General features: G+C 45.1%; 1 protein-coding gene across 5 annotated transcripts in view; it reads right to left on the bottom strand.

Moving 5' to 3' along the window:
* Nucleotides 1-20460, bottom strand: part of LOC126188884 (FH1/FH2 domain-containing protein 3) — a 637930-nt gene that overhangs the window by 144094 nt on the left and 473376 nt on the right. For all 5 annotated transcript variants that reach the window (XM_049930556.1, XM_049930557.1, XM_049930558.1 and 2 more), the window contains 2 exons: nucleotides 20094-20161; nucleotides 783-888 (listed from right to left, as the gene is read on the bottom strand). In XM_049930556.1, the coding sequence (XP_049786513.1) occupies nucleotides 783-888; nucleotides 20094-20161 (174 nt within the window). The remainder of the gene's footprint in view (nucleotides 1-782; nucleotides 889-20093; nucleotides 20162-20460) is intronic.

Raw genomic sequence — 20460 nt, 5'->3', positions numbered from 1 at the left:
TTCGACACTTTTAAGCATTTTTCTTGCACATTTGCATGTATATTTTAAGGTTTTTATGACTGCATAAAATCCGGTCTCTTCTCTTTACTATTTGTGGCCTGGTCAGATGATTCGGTAGGGTTCGAGTTTGGCACAGGCCCCACAAAGCCAAGACCCAAGTTGTCAAGAAGGCAATGTACAATCTGGTGGTGGCTCCATAAAGGTGTGGGCTGTGTTTACATGGGATGGAGTTGGTCCTCTGGGACAACTGGAACGATCAATAAATAGAAATGTTTATGTTCAGCTACTTGGAGACCATTCAGCACTGGTCTTTCTATGGATGACAATGCGCCATGTCATCGTGCCACAAATGTTCATGATTGGTCCGAAGAATATTCTGGGTAATTCGAGTGACTGATTTGGCCACCCAGATCGCCTAACATGAATCCCATTAAACATTTATGGAACATTACTGAGAGGTCAGTTCATGCACAAAATCCTACACCGGCAACATTTTCGCAATTATGGACAGCTACAGACGCAGCATGACTCAATATTTCTTCAGGAGGTTTTCAATGACTTGTTGAGTCCATGCCATTCCGAGTTGCTGCAATATGCCGGGCAAAAGGAGGACCGGTATGGTATTAGGAGGCATCCCATGACTTTTCGTCGCCTCATTGTATTTGTTTCTGTTTCACTGGAAATATCCTACCTTCCTTCACTGTTATTTCTTCAAGATTACTGTTGATATATACAATATAACTCATAGTAATATAATGAATGCCAATATGGGATTGACTCACCTCTTAGGATGTAGTTTTGGTAATTCTGGTCTGCTTCAGAGCCAACTTTGATGAGGCATGCTAGGCCATCATTCTGAACAAATTCATGGACTAGGTCTTTGTCTTCCTAAACAAAAAATACACAGCATTTTACTATCAGAGAAATTTACAGAAAGTTTCCTGAAAATCCATTTACATTAACAGGTTACTCATTCACCAAACAGACAACAATGTGACAATTTTAGATGATGTAATAATACTCAGTGATGTGTGTTATTACAAACGGTAATAATGTGTTCTTCCCTCGCATCTTGATGCAACAATTTTGGATGAAATACTGTTTGTATTTCAGATATGTTGACTGTGTTGTATGTTAGTGTCAATATCAGGCTACCACAAGTTTTAATCAAACATGCACTTCCATATACCTACAGCATTGTATCAAATCCATATACATGGTACTGTAACCTGGAAAGATCACTCCTTAATTTGCGATAATAAAATATAAAGAATGTACAAAAAATACCAAAAGTATTTTTTTAATGGTGGTACAACACAAAAACAGTCACCCACAGGTATTTAGTGTTTTAATAAGTATTCCTCTGCTAGAACCAGTTATATGAAGCACTTAACATAATTCAACAGACTTAGCTGTTTTACAATTTGAATAACCTCCGTTCTTTTACTGGTATGAGCAATAATGAAGTAATTATCACAAACATGAGCACCTCCTGAATTTGTGATTACTGTTCTAGATACTAATTTTTACAGTAAGAAATGGCATAGTGCGTTATTATTTTTCTTTTTCATTCTCTCTCTCTCTCTCTCTCTCTCTAAAAAAAAAAAGAGGTTCAAATGGCTCTCAGCACTATGGGACTTAACTTCTGAGGTCATCAGTCCCCTAGAACTTCGAACTACTTAAACCTAACTAACCTAAGTACATCACACACATCCATGCCCGAGGCAGGATTCGAACCTGCGACCGTAGCAGTCGCACAGTTCCAGACTGAAGCGCCTAGAACCGCTCGGCCACTCCGACCGGCCCTCTCTCTCTCGCCCCCCCTCTCTCTCTCTCTCTCTCTCTCTCTCTCTCTCTCTCTCTCTGTGTGTGTGTGTGTGTGTGTGTGTGTGTGTGTGTGTTTTCATCCAGTTGTTTGACATTTTGTTCTTCCAGAAGGATTCAGGATTATCATCATTGCTCATCTCTATTTCCCTTTTTCATTCTTTGTAGCTGGTAATTTTAATAGTTTAGCTTTGCTGTACCTGCAGTGCCACAATCATAAAGTTTGATCTCTTGTTATAACAGTTTACCCATAGTCTATCATAGCTTAGATTATTACTTCATCTGTTTTATTGTATAAATCTACTCAGTGAGAGCTATCCAGGGATTTTGTTCATTCTATGTGAAGCAAGAAATACACAGAAAGTCCAGAAACAGATCAAGCTAAGGTGGCACCGATTGACAGTTGGCAATGGTTGACATGGGTCAATTATTGCCCTGGGTCGCAAAGGTATTGGGGCACCAGCCACAAAGGGCTTGGTGCACTTGGGATCTACCCAGAAACCCTGCCATTGCTGCATTTCATACGCATATGACCTGGCCGGTTTGTCCCTGCATGAGGGTGAATAGCAGAGAGTGGAGGGTTTGTGAACGTCTGGGTGGAAGAAAAATGTGGGTACTACTTGCACAGCAATTCTCTTACACCTCAGAAGCAAATACAAGATGTTCCCCACTGGGTGGAAGAAAAAAGTGGGTACTACTTGCACAGCAATTCTCTTACACCTCAGACGCAAATACAAGGTGTTTCTGTGGATGGTCTTGCTGCAAAGCCCACTCAGGTTGTAACGTCAGAAAGGCATATCCTACATCTACATCTACATTTATACTCCGCAAGCCACCCAACGGTGTGTGGCGGAGGGCACTTTACGTGCCACTGTCATTATCTCCCTTTCCTGTTCCAGTCGCGTATGGTTCGCGGGAAGAACGACTGTCTGAAAGCCTCTGTGCGCGCTGTAATCTCTCTAATTTTACATTCGTGATCTCCTCGGGAGGTATAAGTAGGGGGAAGCAATATATTCGATACCTCATCCAGAAACGCACCCTCTCGAAACCTGGCGAGCAAGCTACACCGCGATGCAGAGCGCCTCTCTTGCAGAGTCTGCCACTTGAGTTTGTTAAACATCTCCGTAACGCTATCACGGTTACCAAATAACCCTGTGACGAAACGCGCCGCTCTTCTTTGGATCTTCTCTATCTCCTCCGTCAACCCGATCTGGTACGGATCCCACACTGATGAGCAATACTCAAGTATAGGTCGAACGAGTGTTTTGTAAGCCACCTCCTTTGTTGATGGACTACATTTTCTAAGGACTCTCCCAATGAATCTCAACCTGGTACCCGCCTTACCAACAATTAATTTTATATGATCATTCCACTTCAAATCGTTCCGCACGCATACTCCCAGATATTTTACAGAAGTAACTGCTACCAGTGTTTGTTCCGCTATCATATAATCATACAATAAAGGATCCTTCTTTCTATGTATTCGCAATACATTACATTTGTCTATGTTAAGGGTCAGTTGCCACTCCCTGCACCAAGTGCCTATCCGCTGCAGATCTTCCTGCATTTCGCTACAATTTTCTAATGCTGCAACTTCTCTGTATACTACAGCATCATCCGCGAAAAGCCGCATGGAACTTCCGACACTATCTACTAGGTCATTTATATATATTGTGAAAAGCAATGGTCCCATAACACTCCCCTGTGGCACGCCAGAGGTTACTTTAACGTCTGTAGATGTCTCTCCATTGAGAACAACATGCTGTGTTCTGTTTGCTAAAAACTCTTCAATCCAGCCACACAGCTGGTCTGATATTCCGTAGGCTCTTACTTTGTTTATCAGACGACAGTGCGGAACTGTATCGAACGCCTTCCGGAAGTCAAGGAAAATGGCATCTACCTGGGAGCCTGTATCTAATATTTTCTGGGTTTCATGAACAAATAATGCGAGTTGGGTTTCACACGATCGCTGTTTCCGGAATCCATGTTGATTCCTACATAGTAGATTCTGAGTTTCCAAAAACGACATGATACTCGAGCAAAAGACATGTTCTAAAATTCTACAACAGATCGACGTCAGAGAGATAGGTCTATAGTTTTGCGCATCTGCTCGACGACCCTTCTTGAAGACTGGGACTACCTGTGCTCTTTTCCAATCATTTGGAACCTTCTGTTCCTCTAGAGACTTGCGGTACACGGCTGTTAGAAGGGGGGCAAGTTCTTTCGCGTACTCTGTGTAGAATCGAATTGGTATCCCGTCAGGTCCAGTGGACTTTCCTCTGTTGAGTGATTCCAGTTGCTTTTCTATTCCTTGGACACTTATTTCAATGTCAGCCATTTTTTCGTTGGTGCGAGGATTTAGAGAAGGAACTGCAGTGCGGTCTTCCTCTGTGAAACAGCTTTGGAAAAAGGTGTTTAGTATTTCAGCTTTACGCTTGTCATCCTCTGTTTCAATGCCATCATCATCCCAGAGTGTCTGGACATGATGTTTCGAGCCACTTACTGATTTAACGTAAGACCAGAACTTCCTAGGATTTTCTGTCAAGTCGGTACCTAGTATTTTACTTTCGAATTCACTGAACGCTTCACGCATAGCCCTCCTTACGCTAACTTTGACATCGTTTAGCTTCTGTTTGTCTGAGAGGTTTTGGCTGCGTTTAAACTTGGAGTGAAGCTCTCTTTGCTTTCGCAGTAGTTTCCTAACTTTGTTGTTGTACCACGGTGGGTTTTTCCCGTCCCTCACAGTTTTGCTCGGCACGTACCTGTCTAAAACGCTTTTAACGATTGCCTTGAACTTTTTCCATAAACACTCAACATTGTCAGTGTCGGAACAGAAATTTTCGTTTTGATCTGTTAGGTAGTCTGAAATCTGCCTTCTATTACTCTTGCTAAACAGATAAACCTTCCTCCCTTTTTTTATATTCCTATTAACTTCCATATTCAGGGATGCTGCAACGGCCTTATGATCACTGATTCCCTGTTCTGCACTTACAGAGTCGAAAAGTTCGGGTCTGTTTGTTATCAGTAGGTCCAAGATGTTATCTCCACGAGTCGGTTCTCTGTTTAATTGCTCGAGGTAATTTTCGGATAGTGCACTCAGTATAATGTCACTCGATGCTCTGTCCCTACCACCCGTCCTAAACATCTGAGTGTCCCAGTCTATATCTGGTAAATTGAAATCTCCACCTAAGACCATAACATGCTGAGAAAATTTATGTGAAATGTATTCCAAATTTTCTCTCAGTTGTTCTGCCACTAATGCTGCTGAGTCGGGGGGTCGGTAAAAGGAGCCAATTATTAACCTTGCTCGGTTGTTGAGTGTAACCTCCACCCATAATAATTCACAGGAACTATCCACTTCTACTTCACTACAGGATAAACTACTACTAACAGCGACGAACACTCCGCCACCGGTTGCATGCAATCTATCCTTTCTAAACACCGTCTGTGCCTTTGTAAAAATTTCGGCAGAATTTATCTCTGGCTTCAGCCAGCTTTCTGTACCTATAACGATTTCAGCTTCGGTGCTTTCTATCAGCGCTTGAAGTTCCGGTACTTTACCAACGCAGCTTCGACAGTTTACAATTACAATACCGATTGCTGCTTGGTCCCCGCATGTCCTGACTTTGCCCCGCACCCGTTGAGGCTGTTGCCCTTTCTGCACTTGCCCGAGGCCATCTAACCTAAAAAACCGCCCAGCCCACGCCACACAACCCCTGCTACCCGTGTAGCCGCTTGTTGCGTGTAGTGGACTCCTGACCTATCCAGCGGAACCCGAAACCCCACCACCCTATGGCGCAAGTCGAGGAATCTGCAGCCCACATGGTCGCAGAACCGTCTCAACCTCTGATTCAGACCCTCCACTCGGCTCTGTACCAAAGGTCCGCAGTCAGTCCTGTCGACGATGCTGCAGATGGTGAGCTCTGCTTTCATCCCGCTAGCGAGACTGGCAGTCTTCACCAAATCAGATAGCCGCCGGAAGCCAGAGAGGATTTCCTCCGATCCATAGCGACACACATCATTGGTGCCGACATGAGCGACCACCTGCAGATGGGTGCACCCTGTACCCTTCATGGCATCCGGAAGGACCCTTTCCACATCTGGAATGACTCCCCCCGGTATGCACACGGAGTGCACTTTGGTTTTCTTCCCCTCCCTTGCTGCCATATCCCTAAGGGGCCCCATTACGCGCCTGACGTTGGAGCTCCCAACTACCAGTAAGCCCACCCTCTGCGACTGCCCGGATCTTGCAGACTGAGGGGCAACCTCTGGAACAGGACAAGCAGCCATGTCAGGCTGAAGATCAGTATCAGCCTGAGACAGAGCCTGAAACCGGTTCGTCAGACAAACTGGAGAGGCCTTCCGTTCAGCCCTCCGGAATGTCTTTCGCCCCCTGCCACACCTTGAGACGACCTCCCACTCTACCACAGGTGAGGGATCAGCCTCAATGCGGGCAGTATCCCGGGCAACCACAGTCGTAGTCCGATCGGGGGATGCGTGGGACGAGCTGGCCGTCCCCGACAAACCCCCATCCGGACCCCCACAGTGATGCCCATTGGCAACAGCCTCAAGCTGTGTGACCGAAGCCAACACTGCCTGAAGCTGGGAGCGAAGGGATGCCAACTCAGCCTGCATCCGAACACAGCAGTTGCAGTCCCTATCCATGCTAAAAACTGTGCAAAGAACGTCTGAACTAATCTACAGAGAGCGCAAACAAAACGACACAAAATTGAAGCGGTTATTAAAATACAAGATTGCCTAGTAAATGCAGTAATGCTGCCACTTGTGCACTGCTGACACACTGCTCGGCGGCGGAAGGAGACTACGCGATTTAACACTATTCGAGTACTAAAACGTGATGCTACAACTCTCAAATACTATAATACGCCCGAAATTTATGAATTAAACAATGCAAGTACCAAAAACACGCAAAGAAATTAAGAATTAAACTATGTAACAAATGAGTGAGCTAGGAGTATACGACTTGCTGCTGCAGCTGCTTATCCAACGGCGGCAGGGAGCATCCTCCTATTTCCATCTATTGTACTATAAATTCTTTCCTTTTTTAGTACCTGAAGATATCACATTTCTGTGTCATTATATATTGTAATTGTTTTAATATATATAATTGGTTTGTTTTGTGAATATTATTTGTATTTATACGCTGGGTCTGGCCTAGGGAAAACTATGCTATCGAACGACTACATCGATAGGTCGTGTGGAGAACCAAAGTGTTTAGGATCTTTGGTAGTGTTAACTGTGCCGCATGGAGCGCGGGCAGAGCAGAGTCTCGCTGGAGTAGTGCAGTGGAGCAGGTGTGTTGTGTGACGCTCCCTCGAGTTGCCGCGCTTTCGGGGTTTGGCAGCATGTAATTGCGCTCGAATTGCTATGATAGTTTCTGACACGGTATCGCGGACGGGAAGTATTAGCTGGCGCACATCAAGAACCCGTTTCACCTGGTGACCGTCTCGAGAAGAAGGCGCGCCAACATCCAGCTTCTGCAACAGCGACGGCCGACAATGAGTGACTGTAGTCACCTGCTCGACCGACGACTGCAAACCTTCAATCAACCAACAAGGAAGACTGGAAGCACGTAAAGTTTTAGAACTGTATGGCAGACCTCAGCTTTTCAAACTGTTCCATTTTCATAACTAAAATTACAGCAACTTAGCATGAACATTTGTTGCTCATTGTCCCAATTGCATTACCAAGCAAGGTCCCTTCCTTTTCCGAAATGAACCCGAGTGTCGTTGAAATTCAGACGCCAGCGTTGAAGTAATATCATTCCATTTCACTGCCTTAATTTCAAAGTTCAGTTAATGTATTCATAGCTGGCTACAGTATTTAGATTACGCAAGCACAAATTAAGAGTGCGAGTTTCGTTACCATATTTTAGCTTACCTGTGACTGCAGCTCGGCTTGGTACGTACTAAATGTTACTATTGTTAATTGTTCAGAATCACTTAATTCAAGTTCAAAGTTAAATCTCTTATTTCTAAATTGCATAGATTCAAGTAGCTTTTGAAATGATCGTTGAGGTAGCCCAAGACTAACCTTATTTTACTGAATTTCGTAGTGCTTCAGAAACAGATGAGATATCACTATTAATTTCAGTCACTAAATTAACTTTCAATTTTCCGGTTTCATTAAGTCTTTTGCTAAATTAAGTCAGAGTGTAGCGAAATTTATTACTTCTGACAAACTTTTTTTCAGTTTTCACACAACACGTGTCAACCTTCAGTTCCCACGCTTTTAGTGCTAATTGTATGTGCAATAACCTTTCTTTTTCAGTTATTATAGTAGTTGTCCATAGTACTGGTGACCGTAATTTTCCCCAAATCTCAAATATCTAATTAACGCCAATTAATTGTTAACGTGACGACTGCACATTTACTTTCTTTATTAATTTTACCCTTTTCTCAAAATTAATTTTCACCAATTTCATTTGCATTTTTCCTTTCATTTAGATGTAACCCTTTCCTCCCTCTTTACCGACAGATTAACTTCGGTGACGATTGCTTTTCCCAAATTTCCATTAGGTGCACGCGGTTTAATTTTTCACTGTCATTGAGGTCGATAAGTGAGGGGGAGGTTACAAGGTGAGCGTGTCAGTCATTGCGACCTCAAATGTTAGACAGCTAATGGTAACTCTTAGAAATATAGCTGACACAATGAAAAGGAAGGCCAGTTTGCTCTCTATATACACTACTGGCCATTAAAATTGGTACATCAAGAAGAAATGCAGATGATAAACGGGTATTCATTGGACAAATATATTATACTAGAACTGACATGTGATTACATTTTCACGCAATTTGGGTGCATTGATCCTGAGAAATCAGTACCCAGAACAACCACCTCTGGCCGTAATAACGGCCTTGATACGCCTGGGCATTGAGTCAAACAGAGCTTGGATGGCGTGTACAGGTACAGCTGCCCATGCAGCTTCAACACGATATCACAGTTCTTCAAGAATAGTGACTGGCGTATTGTGACGAGCCACTTGCTCGACCACCATTAACCAGACGTTTTCAATTGGTGAGATATCTGGAGAATGTGCTGGCCAGGGCAGCAGTCGAATATTTTCTGTATCCAGAAAGGCCCGTACAGGACCTGCAACATGCGGTCGTGCATTATCCTGCTGAAATGTAGGGTTTCGCAGGGATAGATTGAAGGGTAGAGCCACGGGTCGTAACACATCTGAAATGTAACGTCCACCGTTCAAAGTGCCGTCAGTGCGAACAAGAGGTGACCGAGACGTGTAACCAATGGCACCCCATACCATCACGCCGGGTGTTACGCCAGTATGGCGATGACGAATTCACGCGTCCAATGTGCGTTCACCGCGCTGTCGCCAAACACGGATGCGACCCTCATGATGCTGTAAACAGAACCTGGATTCATCCGAAAAAATGTCGTTTTGCCATTCGTGCACCCAGGTTCGTCGTTCAGTACACCATCGCAAGCGCTCCTCTCTGTGAGGCAGCGTCAAGGGTAACCGCAGCCATGGTCTCCGAGCTGATAGTCCACGCTGCTGCAAACGTCGTCGAACTGTTCGTGCAGATGGTTGTCGTCTTGCAAACGTCCCCATCTGTTGACTCAGGGACCGAAACGTGGCTGCACGATCCGTTACAGCCATGCGGATAACATGCCTGTCATCTCGACTGCTAGTGATACGAGGCCGTTGGGATCCAGCACAACGTCCCATATTACCCTCCTGAACCCATCGATTCCATATTCTGCTAACAGTCATTGGACCTCAACCCACGCGAGCAGCAATGTCGCGATACGATAAACCGCAATCGCGATAGGCTACATTCCAACCTTTATCAAAGTCGGGAACGTGATGGTACGCAGTTCTGCTCCTTACACGAGGCATCGCAACAATGTTTCACCAGGCAACGCCTGTTACCTGCTGCTTGTCTATTAGAAATCGGTTGGAATCTTTCCTCATGTCAGCACGTTGTAGGTGTCGCCATCGGCGGCAACCTTGTGTGAATGCTCTGAAAAGCTAATCATTTGCATATCACAGCATCTTCTCCCTGTCGGTTAAGTTTCGCGTCTGTAGCACGTCATCTTCGTGGTGTAGCAATTTTAATGGCCAGTAGTGTATTTTCTGAATGAAGTCTGAGATGTCGAAGAGACTCTGTCATGCGTGTTAAATGCATCGAGTGCAGCCCACTGTGGATCGTAATTAAGTTGGCACAAACTGTACCTACGACCCAGGCTTAGAAGCTGCCTTTAGATGGCCAGCTGAACTGTGGAAAACTGCTCCAACACACGCCAGCGAGAAGACCTTCCAGGAAAGTTCTCAACCTCAAATTATTCTTCGGTCTGAGAGCTGGCAAAAACCCGAAATAAAAAGCTCTGAAATGAGATTTTCACTCTGCAGGGAGTGTGCGCTGACGTGAAACTTCCTGGCAGATTAAAACTGTGTGCCAGACCGAGACTCGAACTCGGGCCCTTTGCCTTTCGCGAGCACGTGCTCTACCTTCTGAGCTACCCAAGCACGACTCACACCCCGTCCTCACAGCTTTACTTCAACCAGTACCTCGTCTCCTACCTTCCAAACTTTACAGAAGCTCTCTTGTTTTAATCTGCCAGGAAGTTTCACAAAAAGCTCTGAGAAATTTAGTGAGTCTTGGAATGATTATTGGAAACACAGATTAGATGCCGTAGGAGGCAGAGTGTTCATTGCATTCTACAAAAATATTGTCAGTACTGAGGTTGAAATTGAGTGTGATACTGAAGTTACCTGGCCGTGCGTAACAAGTCTAGGTGAAACCAAGTTAACTGTATAGTTTTACCAACCATCCGACTCAGCTGTGGCAGTTCTAGAGTCACTCAAAGAAAGTCTATGGTCTGTTGTGCGTAAATATCCAGATCATGCAATACTAATTGTTAGCGACTTTAACCTACCGAGTATAGACTGGGTCGCGTATGAATTCATTGCAGGGGGTACAGATAGAAAGTTTGTGAAGTAGTTTTCAATACGTTTTCCGGAAACCGTCTTGAACAGCTAGTTCGGCAATCAACACTCAATGGAAGTATCTTGGACTTTGTAACTACAAACAGGCCGGACCTTATGGAAGGTATCAGTATACAGACGGGGTTGAGTGATGATGATGTCATCATAGCTACTATGGTCACAGAAGTTAATAAACCAGTCAAAAGGGCTAGGACAGTGTTTCTGCTAGAAAGAGCAGATAAGCAATCGTTAGTATCTCACTTAAACAATGAGTTGCAATCATTTAGTTCCAGAATGATGGCCACAGAGGTGTTATGGGAGAAGTTTAAACAGATTGTTAATCGTGCTCTGGACAAGTATGCGCCTAGTACTAAATGGGTGGAAAATACCCACCGTGGTTGAATAATGAAATTCGGAAAATGCTGAGGAAGCAAAGGCTGTTGCACTCTCGATTCAAAAGAGGATGAGCGAATGATGACAGGTAAAGATTAGTAGAAAATCGCGTGCCTGCGAAAAGTTCCACGCCTGAAGCATACAACAGCTACCACCGTCAAACCTTGGCTAAAGATGTGGCAGAGACCCCGTAAAATATCTGGTCCTATGCAAAATCACTAAGCGGGTCTAAGGCTTCCATTCAGTCACTCATTGAGCAGTCTGATTTCGCAGTAGAAGACAGCAAATGGAAGGCCGAAGTTTTAGATCCCACATTTAATAAATCGTTCAAGCAGGAGAATCATACAAACATACCGTCTTTTGACTATCACACAGAGTCGCGTATCGATGACATAGTAATAAGCATTCCTGGCGTGGAGAAACAACTGAAAGATTTGAAAACAAATAAGTCGCCAGGGCGGGGTGGAATCCCAATTCAGTTTTACAAAGAGTAGTCTCCGTCATTAGCCTCTTACTTAGTAAGCATTTATCGCGCATCTCTGAACCACTACAAAGTGCCAAGCGACTGAAAAAAGTGCAAGTGACTCCTGCATATAAGATGGGTAAAAGTAAGGACCCACAGAATTACAGATCAATAGCCTTAACATCGGTTTGCTACAGAATTCTGGAGCACATTCCGAGTTCTAACATAAATAATGTTCTAGAGACCCAAAAGCTCCCACGAATCATCATGGCTTTAGAAAGCATCGCTCATGCAACACCCAGCTTACTATTTTCTCACATGATGTACATGCCTTCTTAAGTAATAGAATGAAGTATGTTGTCCTCGATGGTGAGTGTTCATTGGAGACAGAGGTAACAACAGGAGTGCCCCAGGGAAGTGTGATAAGACTGTCGCTGTTTTGTATATTCATAAATGATGTGGCAGACATGGAGGGCAGCAATTTTTGGGTTTTCAGTGATGATGCTGTTGTGTACAGGAAGGTGTCCAAGATAAATGGCTGTACGTTGACTCAATATGACCTAGAAAAAAATTTTTAGTTGGCTCTTAATGTATAAAAATGTTAGTTAATGACGATGAATAGGAAAAACAAACCCATAATGTTCGGAACGTCATTAGTAGTGTCCTGCTTGACACAGTCACGTCATTTAAATATCTGGCTGTAGCGTTGCAAAATGGTATAAAATGAGGATTGCGATAGGGAAGGCGAATGTTCGACTTTGGTTTAGTGGGAGAATTTTAGGAATGTGTGGTTCATCTGTACAGGACACCGCATGTAGTACGCTAGTGAGACCTGTTGCCGGCCGCGGTGGTCTCGCGGTTCTAGGCGCGCAGTCCGGTACCGCGCGACTGCTACGGTCGCAGGTTCGAATCCTGCCTCGGGCATGGATCTGTGTGATGTCCTTAGGTTAGTTAGGTTTAAGTAGTTCTAAGTTCTAGGGGACTGATGACCACAGCTGTTAAGTCCCATAGTGCTCAGAGCCATTTTTGAGACCTCTTCTTGAGTACTGCTCGAGTGTTTGGGATCCGCACCAGATCAGATAGAAAGAATTGATTGAAGAAATTCAGAGGCGAGCTCCTAGACTGGTTATCAGTAGGTCGATCAACATGCAATTGTTACAGATATGCTTCTGGAGCTCAAGTAGACACTCGTTTCAAAGAACACTACTGAGACAGTTTAGAAAACCAGCATTTGAAGCCGGCTGCAGAATGATCCTACTGCTCCTAACATACATATCGCACAAGGACCACGAAGATAAGGTAAGAGAACTTGGGGCTCAGATGGGGGCATACAGATACTCGTTTTTCCCTCGTTGTAACTGCGAGTGGAACTGAACAGGAGACAATTACGTGTGGTACAGGGTACCCTCCGCCACGCCCCTTACGGTGGCTTGCGGAATGTGTATGTAGTTGTAGGTGTAGATGAGAGTGTGGAGTACTCAAGGATGAAATCAGCATGTAGTGACAAGTACCCATAAGAAAGAAGGAACGATATGTTATGCCATACTCGTGAGGAAGATCAGTCATGGCTGCATCTCTTTTGCGGCCAGGGAGAAGGCAGTGGCTGGATAACAGCTGAGTCCTGGCACTGTGTGAATGAAGCCAACCATGCTTGTGGTTTCGCAGCGAAGGTGCAGAGCATGGAGACAATGTTGGGTGCGTCTAGAGGGAACGCAGACGGGAATCTCAGTGGCAAATAATGTGATGTGCCACCCTCGTGAGGAAGGTCGGCTATGGCAGCACCTTCTTGGTGAAGGCACAGGGCAGTGGAAGCAGTGTCAGGCCCGTGGTCAGAGGAGGAGGCAACTGGGTGGTAGACGAGGTCTGGTGCAGTGGGAACAAAGGCATGTCCTTGGCGCCAAACGATTTGTCCTGCGCTGTGTCACCCTTGTGTGGAAGATCGACCATGGATGCATCTTCATGGTGAAGGTGCAAAGCTGCAGGCCAATATCGCGCACAACTGAGAGAACGGCAGCAGTTGGGCGGGATAGCTGTGTGAGATGACACCTATTGTTGCAGCTTGTAGACTTCATCCTTAACACCAACATAAGACTAGTGCCACTCTTGAGTAGAGTCGCATGTCAGCAGCGTGCAGAGTAGTGGAATCATCATCATCAACAGGCACGGGTAGAAGAGGTTGATGGCCACGTCGTGGACGAGACTAGAAACTACAGTATCCTGAGCGGCACGCTCATTGCAACAGTTGGTTAATTCCCAAGTACCATGAAAGTGACTATTAACACAGCACAGGTGGAACGAAGTTCCCTATAAAGTAGCTTCTGAATGATGCAACTGAACGGGATCTTCTGACATGGTAATGTGACGTAGCCAAGAGTCTGTAGTGATCTGGGTGGCTCGTGACGCTAGTCCATCGTGAAGTGTGTCGTGATGGTTAACTGCAACGGCCACTGAGGCACCGAATTCGGGAAATTCCAGCGTTGGACGGGCAAAGCCTCCAAAAGCGATGACTAGGCGCAGGCGTGGCGTGGCGTGGCGTGGCTCGGCGAGCACATGACACCAGGTGCAATGTAGACCTTGCGATGGCAGCGCCGCTCTCGGCGATGGGCGTGCTGTTGAACTGCGAGGCCGGCGCCCCTGGTGACGGCTGCTAGAGGTCGGCATGTCAACTGCTGTGTTAAGATTTGTCTGCAGTAAAGGTTCCGTAACACGCGGTGTACTAGCGACGCTCGGCTCTCGACTGCCTCCGGTGGAGGAGCGCCTGCGGCACCCGGGCAGGCTACCCGCTGGTTGCGAGCGTTGTGCCGGAAGCAGAAGTGACCGGCATACGTCCAGATACTTGGCAAAGTAGCTAAAAAGATTCCGAAATTCAGTTTTCGTGTACCTGGGTTGTGTCTCGTGTAAATGCAGCAACAGAGGGTCGACGTCTGTTGCAGGGACTGGCAGTTGACTATCAACGTAAACAGATCTATAGGTGTTCGATGAAAAGACTGACGATAAAGTACTGGGAACAGTAATAACCGTAAATGCACTCCAAGAGGGAAAAAAGTTATCACGAAGGAATTACTCGAATGGGACGGAAATCGGTAGATGTAATGTACGAGGGTAATCCCAAAAGTAAGGTCTCCTATTTTTTTATAAGTACATAGACCTGTTTATTTCTACAATGGTTTACGTCAGTCTACAGCTTGAACATTTAGCTATTTTTCGACATAATCATCATTTCTGTCGATGCATTTTTGTAGACGCTGTGAAAGTTTTTGTTTGCCCATGTCATACCAGCTAGCCGCCATGCTGTTCAGAAAGTTATGAACCTCTTCTTTCACCTCTTCGTCGGAGCTGAATCGCTTTACGGCCAAATGTTCTATTAACTTAGGGAACAGGTGATAGTCAATGGGCGCCAAGTCAGGACTATAGAGTGGGTGGGTGATTGTGTTCCACTGAAACTGTTGCAGGTGAGCAACGGTTTGCCGAGCGATGCGTGGGCGAGCGTTGTCATGGAGAATGTGTACGCCCTTGCTCAACATTCCTCTTCTTCGGTTCTGAATTGCCCGTTTGAGTTTTTTCAGAGTCTCACAGTACCTGTCAGCGTTAATTGTGGTCCCAGTGAGCATAAAGTCGACCGACAATACCCCTTTCCGATCCAAAAAAGCGGTTGTCACGACTGTACCGGCAGAATGTGTTTGTTTGAATTTCCGCGGCTTTGGCGAAGGATGCCGCCACTGGCGTGATTGTTGCTTGGTCTCAGGTTTCGTCACCCGTGACAACTCAGTCCAAAAAGTTGTCCTGTTCGGCTGCAAGGCGGTGAAGAAATGCGCGGGAAGCATCAACTCGTTGCCGCATGTGGTCCTCAGTCAGCATGCGTGGCATCCATCTTGCGCACATCTTCCGGTAGTTCAATGTTTCCGTTAAAATTCTGTGAGCGGTGCTTCGGGAAACCTCTGGAACCAACGTGCAGAGATCATCCAGGGTGATCCGCCGATCTTCGTGTGTGCTTTGCTCAACCTTCAACACTGTCTCGTCAGAAATTGACGGTGTCCCGATCCTTTCTTCGTCGTGAGTTTAGGTCCGACCAGCTGCAAACTCTCTACACCACTTACGAACATTTTTGACATCCATACACTTCCGTCAATTGACGGCGCAGTGCCCCTTGCGTTCAAAAACCGAATAACTGCGCGCAGTTCGCACTTGGCGGTAACATCCAACGGGAGCTCCATTCTCAACGGCTGTCAAGGCAAGACTGAGCGCCTCAGCGCGGCGTGCGCATGTTTACACACAGCGCGTGAAGCACTCTTCATAACAGTGTGACCAACCGCCACAAAAACATAGGAGCCCTTACTTTTGGGATTACCCTCGTACATGTACAGACAAACAAATGATTACAGTTTCATAAATTGAACAGATCAATAAAGCGATGGTCCACCTCTGGCCATTATGCAAGCATTTATTCAGCTTAGCACTGATTGATATAGCTGTTGGATGTTCTGCTGAGGGATATCGTGCAAATTCCGTCTAACTAGCTCGTTAGGTCATCAAAATCCCGAGATTGTTGGAACGCTCTGCCGATAATGCCCCAAATGTTCCCGTTTGAGGAGAGATCCGGCGAACTTGCTGGCCACGAGGGGTTTGGAAAGCATGAAAACAAGGAGGAGAAACCCTCACCGTTTGCGGGTGGTCATTCTGTTGTTCAAATTTAAGCCGAGAATGGCTTGCCATTAAGGGCAACAAAACGGGGCTTAGAATATCGTCGACATGCCGCTGTACTGCAAGTGTGACGCGAATGACAACCAAAGGGGTCCTGCTCTGAAAAGAAATGACAGCCCAGACCATTATTCCTCGTTGTCGGGCCGTATGGCAGGCGACAGTCATGTTGGTATCCCACCACAATCTCATTGACTGGATTGGAATTGTCTTCAGTGATGATTCTCGCTTCGAAATGAGCCCAAATGACCAGTGAAGATATGTCTGGAGACGCCCTACATAGCGTTGGGACTCTCGCTCACCATATGGCCCGACAACCAGAAGTGATGGTCTAAGCTGCCATTTCTTTTCGTAGTAAGATCCCTTTGGTAGTCATCCGCGAGATCCTTACAGCACAGCGGTACGCTGACGATAATCTCCGCACCGTTTTGTTGCCCTTCATGGCAAGCTATCCTGGCCTTACATTTCAAAAGATAATGTCCTCCGGACACGACGAGAGTTTCTACTGTTTGTGCTTGCCAAATCCTACCTTGGCCAGCAAGGTCGCCGGATCTCTCCCCAACTGAGAATGTTTGGAGCATTATGGGCAGGACCCTCCAACCAGCTCGAGATTTGGACGATCTAGCGTGTCAATTACACAGAATTTGGCACATGCAACAACTCTATCAATAAATGGGAAGCCGAATAACTGCTTGCAAAAGGGGCAGAAATGGACCAATGCGTTATTGACTTGCTCAATTTCTGGAGCTCTTTCTCTTGTATAAATAATACAATTTTTCTGAAATTGTAATAATTAGTTTGTCAGTGCATGTACAATACATCTACCGATTCCCGTCCAACTCAGATAATTCCTTCGTGGTGCTTTTTTCCCTTTTTTCCTTACAGCTTACCTAGCAATATGTATCCGGAGCGCTCTAGAGGGGAACTGAAACATAAAACTAATTGTGGAAAAAGCAGATGCACAGTTGAGATTCACCGGAAGCATCCTAAGAAAATTAAACTCGTCTGCAAAAGAGATAGCTTGAAAACTGCTCATCAGTCAGGAAGGATTAACAGAAGAAATAGATAAGATCCGACAAAGAACGGCGCCTTTCCTCATGCGATTGTTTAGTCGGTGACATTTCGCTACGGAGACACTCAACGACTTGAAAACCAGATCTCATATTGACATTTACTGGCAGTCGTTCTTCCGATGCACCAGCAGCAAAGGAATAGAAGGGCAATGATGATGAAACCCCTGCACATCGAGAGTTATCATGTGGAATATGGACGTGAATGCAGATGAAAATAATTCTCACATACTGCACGGTGGACATAAAAGGAAGGAAGCAAGATTAGGGTTCAACAGCCCGTAACGACGACGTCATTAGTGGCAGAACACATGCTCGGAATGGGGATGGAAATCGAATACCACATTTCACAGGAACCATCTTGCAATTTCCTTGAGTGGTTTAGAGAAAGTCGAACAATCTAAATCTGGATGATCTGGTGGAGGCCTGAACCGCCGTCCTCCTGAATAACAGTCCAATGTTTGTCTAATTTCTGCCTTAGCCACCTCCCTCGATCGTGCCGTCCGCGGCTTTGCCTGTCCCGGCACTAATCGGTACATCCCGACTTTTGCTTCTCGGCACGGCGCGACATTTCATTTAGCACTGAAGGTGACATTTTCTTCCAGCATTTGGTGCGGCTTATTGTGACCGACATGACAGTTTTCTGATATCTTTTGCTATTTGTTCGTGGTATAAAGAATTCACAGGTTCAGTGGTTGTTTGCGCAAAACGAGACAGTCTGGAAGTCTATCGTCGCAATTCTCTAAAAACGAATGGGAACAACAGAAGAAGGATGAGAAGACTCATGTGCATAATCGATGGGCACCACAAATTTGCCACGAAACAGCACAACAATACCACGCACAAAGAATTTAAGGATTTAGTTGACGGTGAAAGATAACGATGGACATACGGTGTATGTGGGATTCATTGTTCTGTACAACAAAAAGAACTTTTGTGTTAAATATGCAGGAATAGAAGACGTGATAGAATTGGTGGTGTGAATAGCAAAATTTTCGTATCGCTCGCATTATTACATTGTCCAATATGTTTTTATGGAAATGAACGAAGATTGTTGCGATGTCAGATATTACTGCAATGTACGAGAGCTATACGGAAAGTAAGGTCCGATCGGTCGCGAAATGGAAACCTCTGTGAAAATCAAATTTTTTTTTATTTGCAACAATTAGCTACACATTCCAGCTACTTCTCTACGTAGTCGCCGTTCCGAATTCAACATATGTCGTAGCACTGTATCAACTTTCCAGTACCCTCGTCAGCCGCCTGTGCTTCCCGCCAGTTCTCGGCACTGGTTGTGCCAAGATGTTGCGTTCATAGCCAGCGTTTCATGTGAGCAGCGATGAAACTTAGAGGAAGCCAATTATGGGCCGTGTGGTGTTAAACACTTCATATCGAAAACGCTGCGGGACCTTCTTCATTGCCCCTGCAGAGTGCGGTCGAGAATTGTCGTGGAGAAGGAAACGCATGACAGTCATGTCATGTGGGGTGCATGACATTAGGCGAAATCTCTCTCCAGGCCCTCGCACTTGGCGAGATACACTATTTTTAGGCGTCTTTACTAGCTCAATGTGCGCTCATAACTGAAAAGAGCGACATGATGCGATCGATGGGCATGCTAAAGAGACAGCCCAACACATCTGTGCAATCTTCATCGTCACTGACGTTACCATTTTGCGCCCGATCGTTCCTTACTTCCCGAATAGTCCTCGTACGCTAGTTAAGTCAAAAGGATGCCTGCAAAGAAATTTTCGATTTAAGGTATGCTATTTTTGAATTTCAGGAGAAAAAAGGACAGGAAAACGAAAAGTAGAAGATCAGGAAAGGATTTTAAATAGAGTTGACTACAAACTGCGCTCAGTGAGAGGGCACACCAGAAATAGTTAAATAATACCGAAAATTTCTTTTGTTTTGACCTATGTTGTTGAGAAATATGGAACAGAGCCGTTTGCCGCATCGGCGCTTTCGCCGTTTAGCTTCCTTCCCGCTCAGACAGTGTGGCGCGGTAGAGCGCAAAGTGTGCACTCAGGTGCGACACATTGGCTCACGTTCACGGGCACCACACGCGAGTCGAATCGTTGGGCCCTCCCTGATATGCACCTATTAATATACACCTATTATTGACAAGCTATTAGTAAAAGCTTAACTGACTAGATTACAAATTAATTCAAGCAAATGACTTTATCACTCTAATGTGTCATCAGTACCTGAAACATCTCCATCAGTGTACACATTTCGCTGTCTGTTACGAGATTTATTTATTTGGGACGAAGAAAAATAACGATTTTACAGACGATACAACAGTGAGAAAGCAACAACAAAAATACACCTAAAATCTAGAACACTAGCAAGGAAAGCGAATGTCAATAAAATACAATCTTTCAAAACTACTGCTTCTATGTATATGAAATGTAATGACATAAGTATTATCTTATTTCTCTTTAACATTATATACTGTAACAGTCAACATACGGGTGGTATATATGATCCCCATCGCCACATTTCATAGATTTTTCAACCAGTTCCAATGCTTCTAAGCAGATGCTGTTAATATTATATGACTGTAACGTTACCCTGATATTTACAAGAAAAAAGTGCGGATTATGATTGTACAGAATTTCTGATGATAGCAGGCAAGAAAAGTTTTTCCCACACGCTGTGCACAGATTACGTGACTCACCTGGAAGATCTGCTTCAGTGAGAACAAGGCGCGCCGCAGTTCACGTCCTTCCGAGTTGAGAAGTTTTTCTGTAATGAAGGCGAAACAGGAAGTAATAATTCGACACTTTAATTTTTCACTAGCACTACTGGAATGAAACATTGTTGTATACTGTGTTTCTGTATTCTCAAAGCTGGCCAACAGAAAATAATAGCAACAATTAACATTTATTCTCCTGTTTCACTGTTTGGAATAAGTATGGTAGACATCAGTTCAATCCATGTTGCAGCCTGTAAGCAGACAGCTGGCTCCATGGCTTATGGAGTCACTCATAAAATGCAACGGTGGCGAGCAAAGTCACATTAGGTTAAGAACGGTACCTGACTTA

The sequence above is a fragment of the Schistocerca cancellata genome, chromosome 5 (genome assembly GCF_023864275.1).
Source record: "Schistocerca cancellata isolate TAMUIC-IGC-003103 chromosome 5, iqSchCanc2.1, whole genome shotgun sequence".
Classification (NCBI taxonomy): Eukaryota; Metazoa; Arthropoda; class Insecta; order Orthoptera; family Acrididae; genus Schistocerca; species Schistocerca cancellata.
Note: the sequence above shows the minus strand (reverse complement) of the source record. Positions and strands in the feature narration are given on the sequence as shown.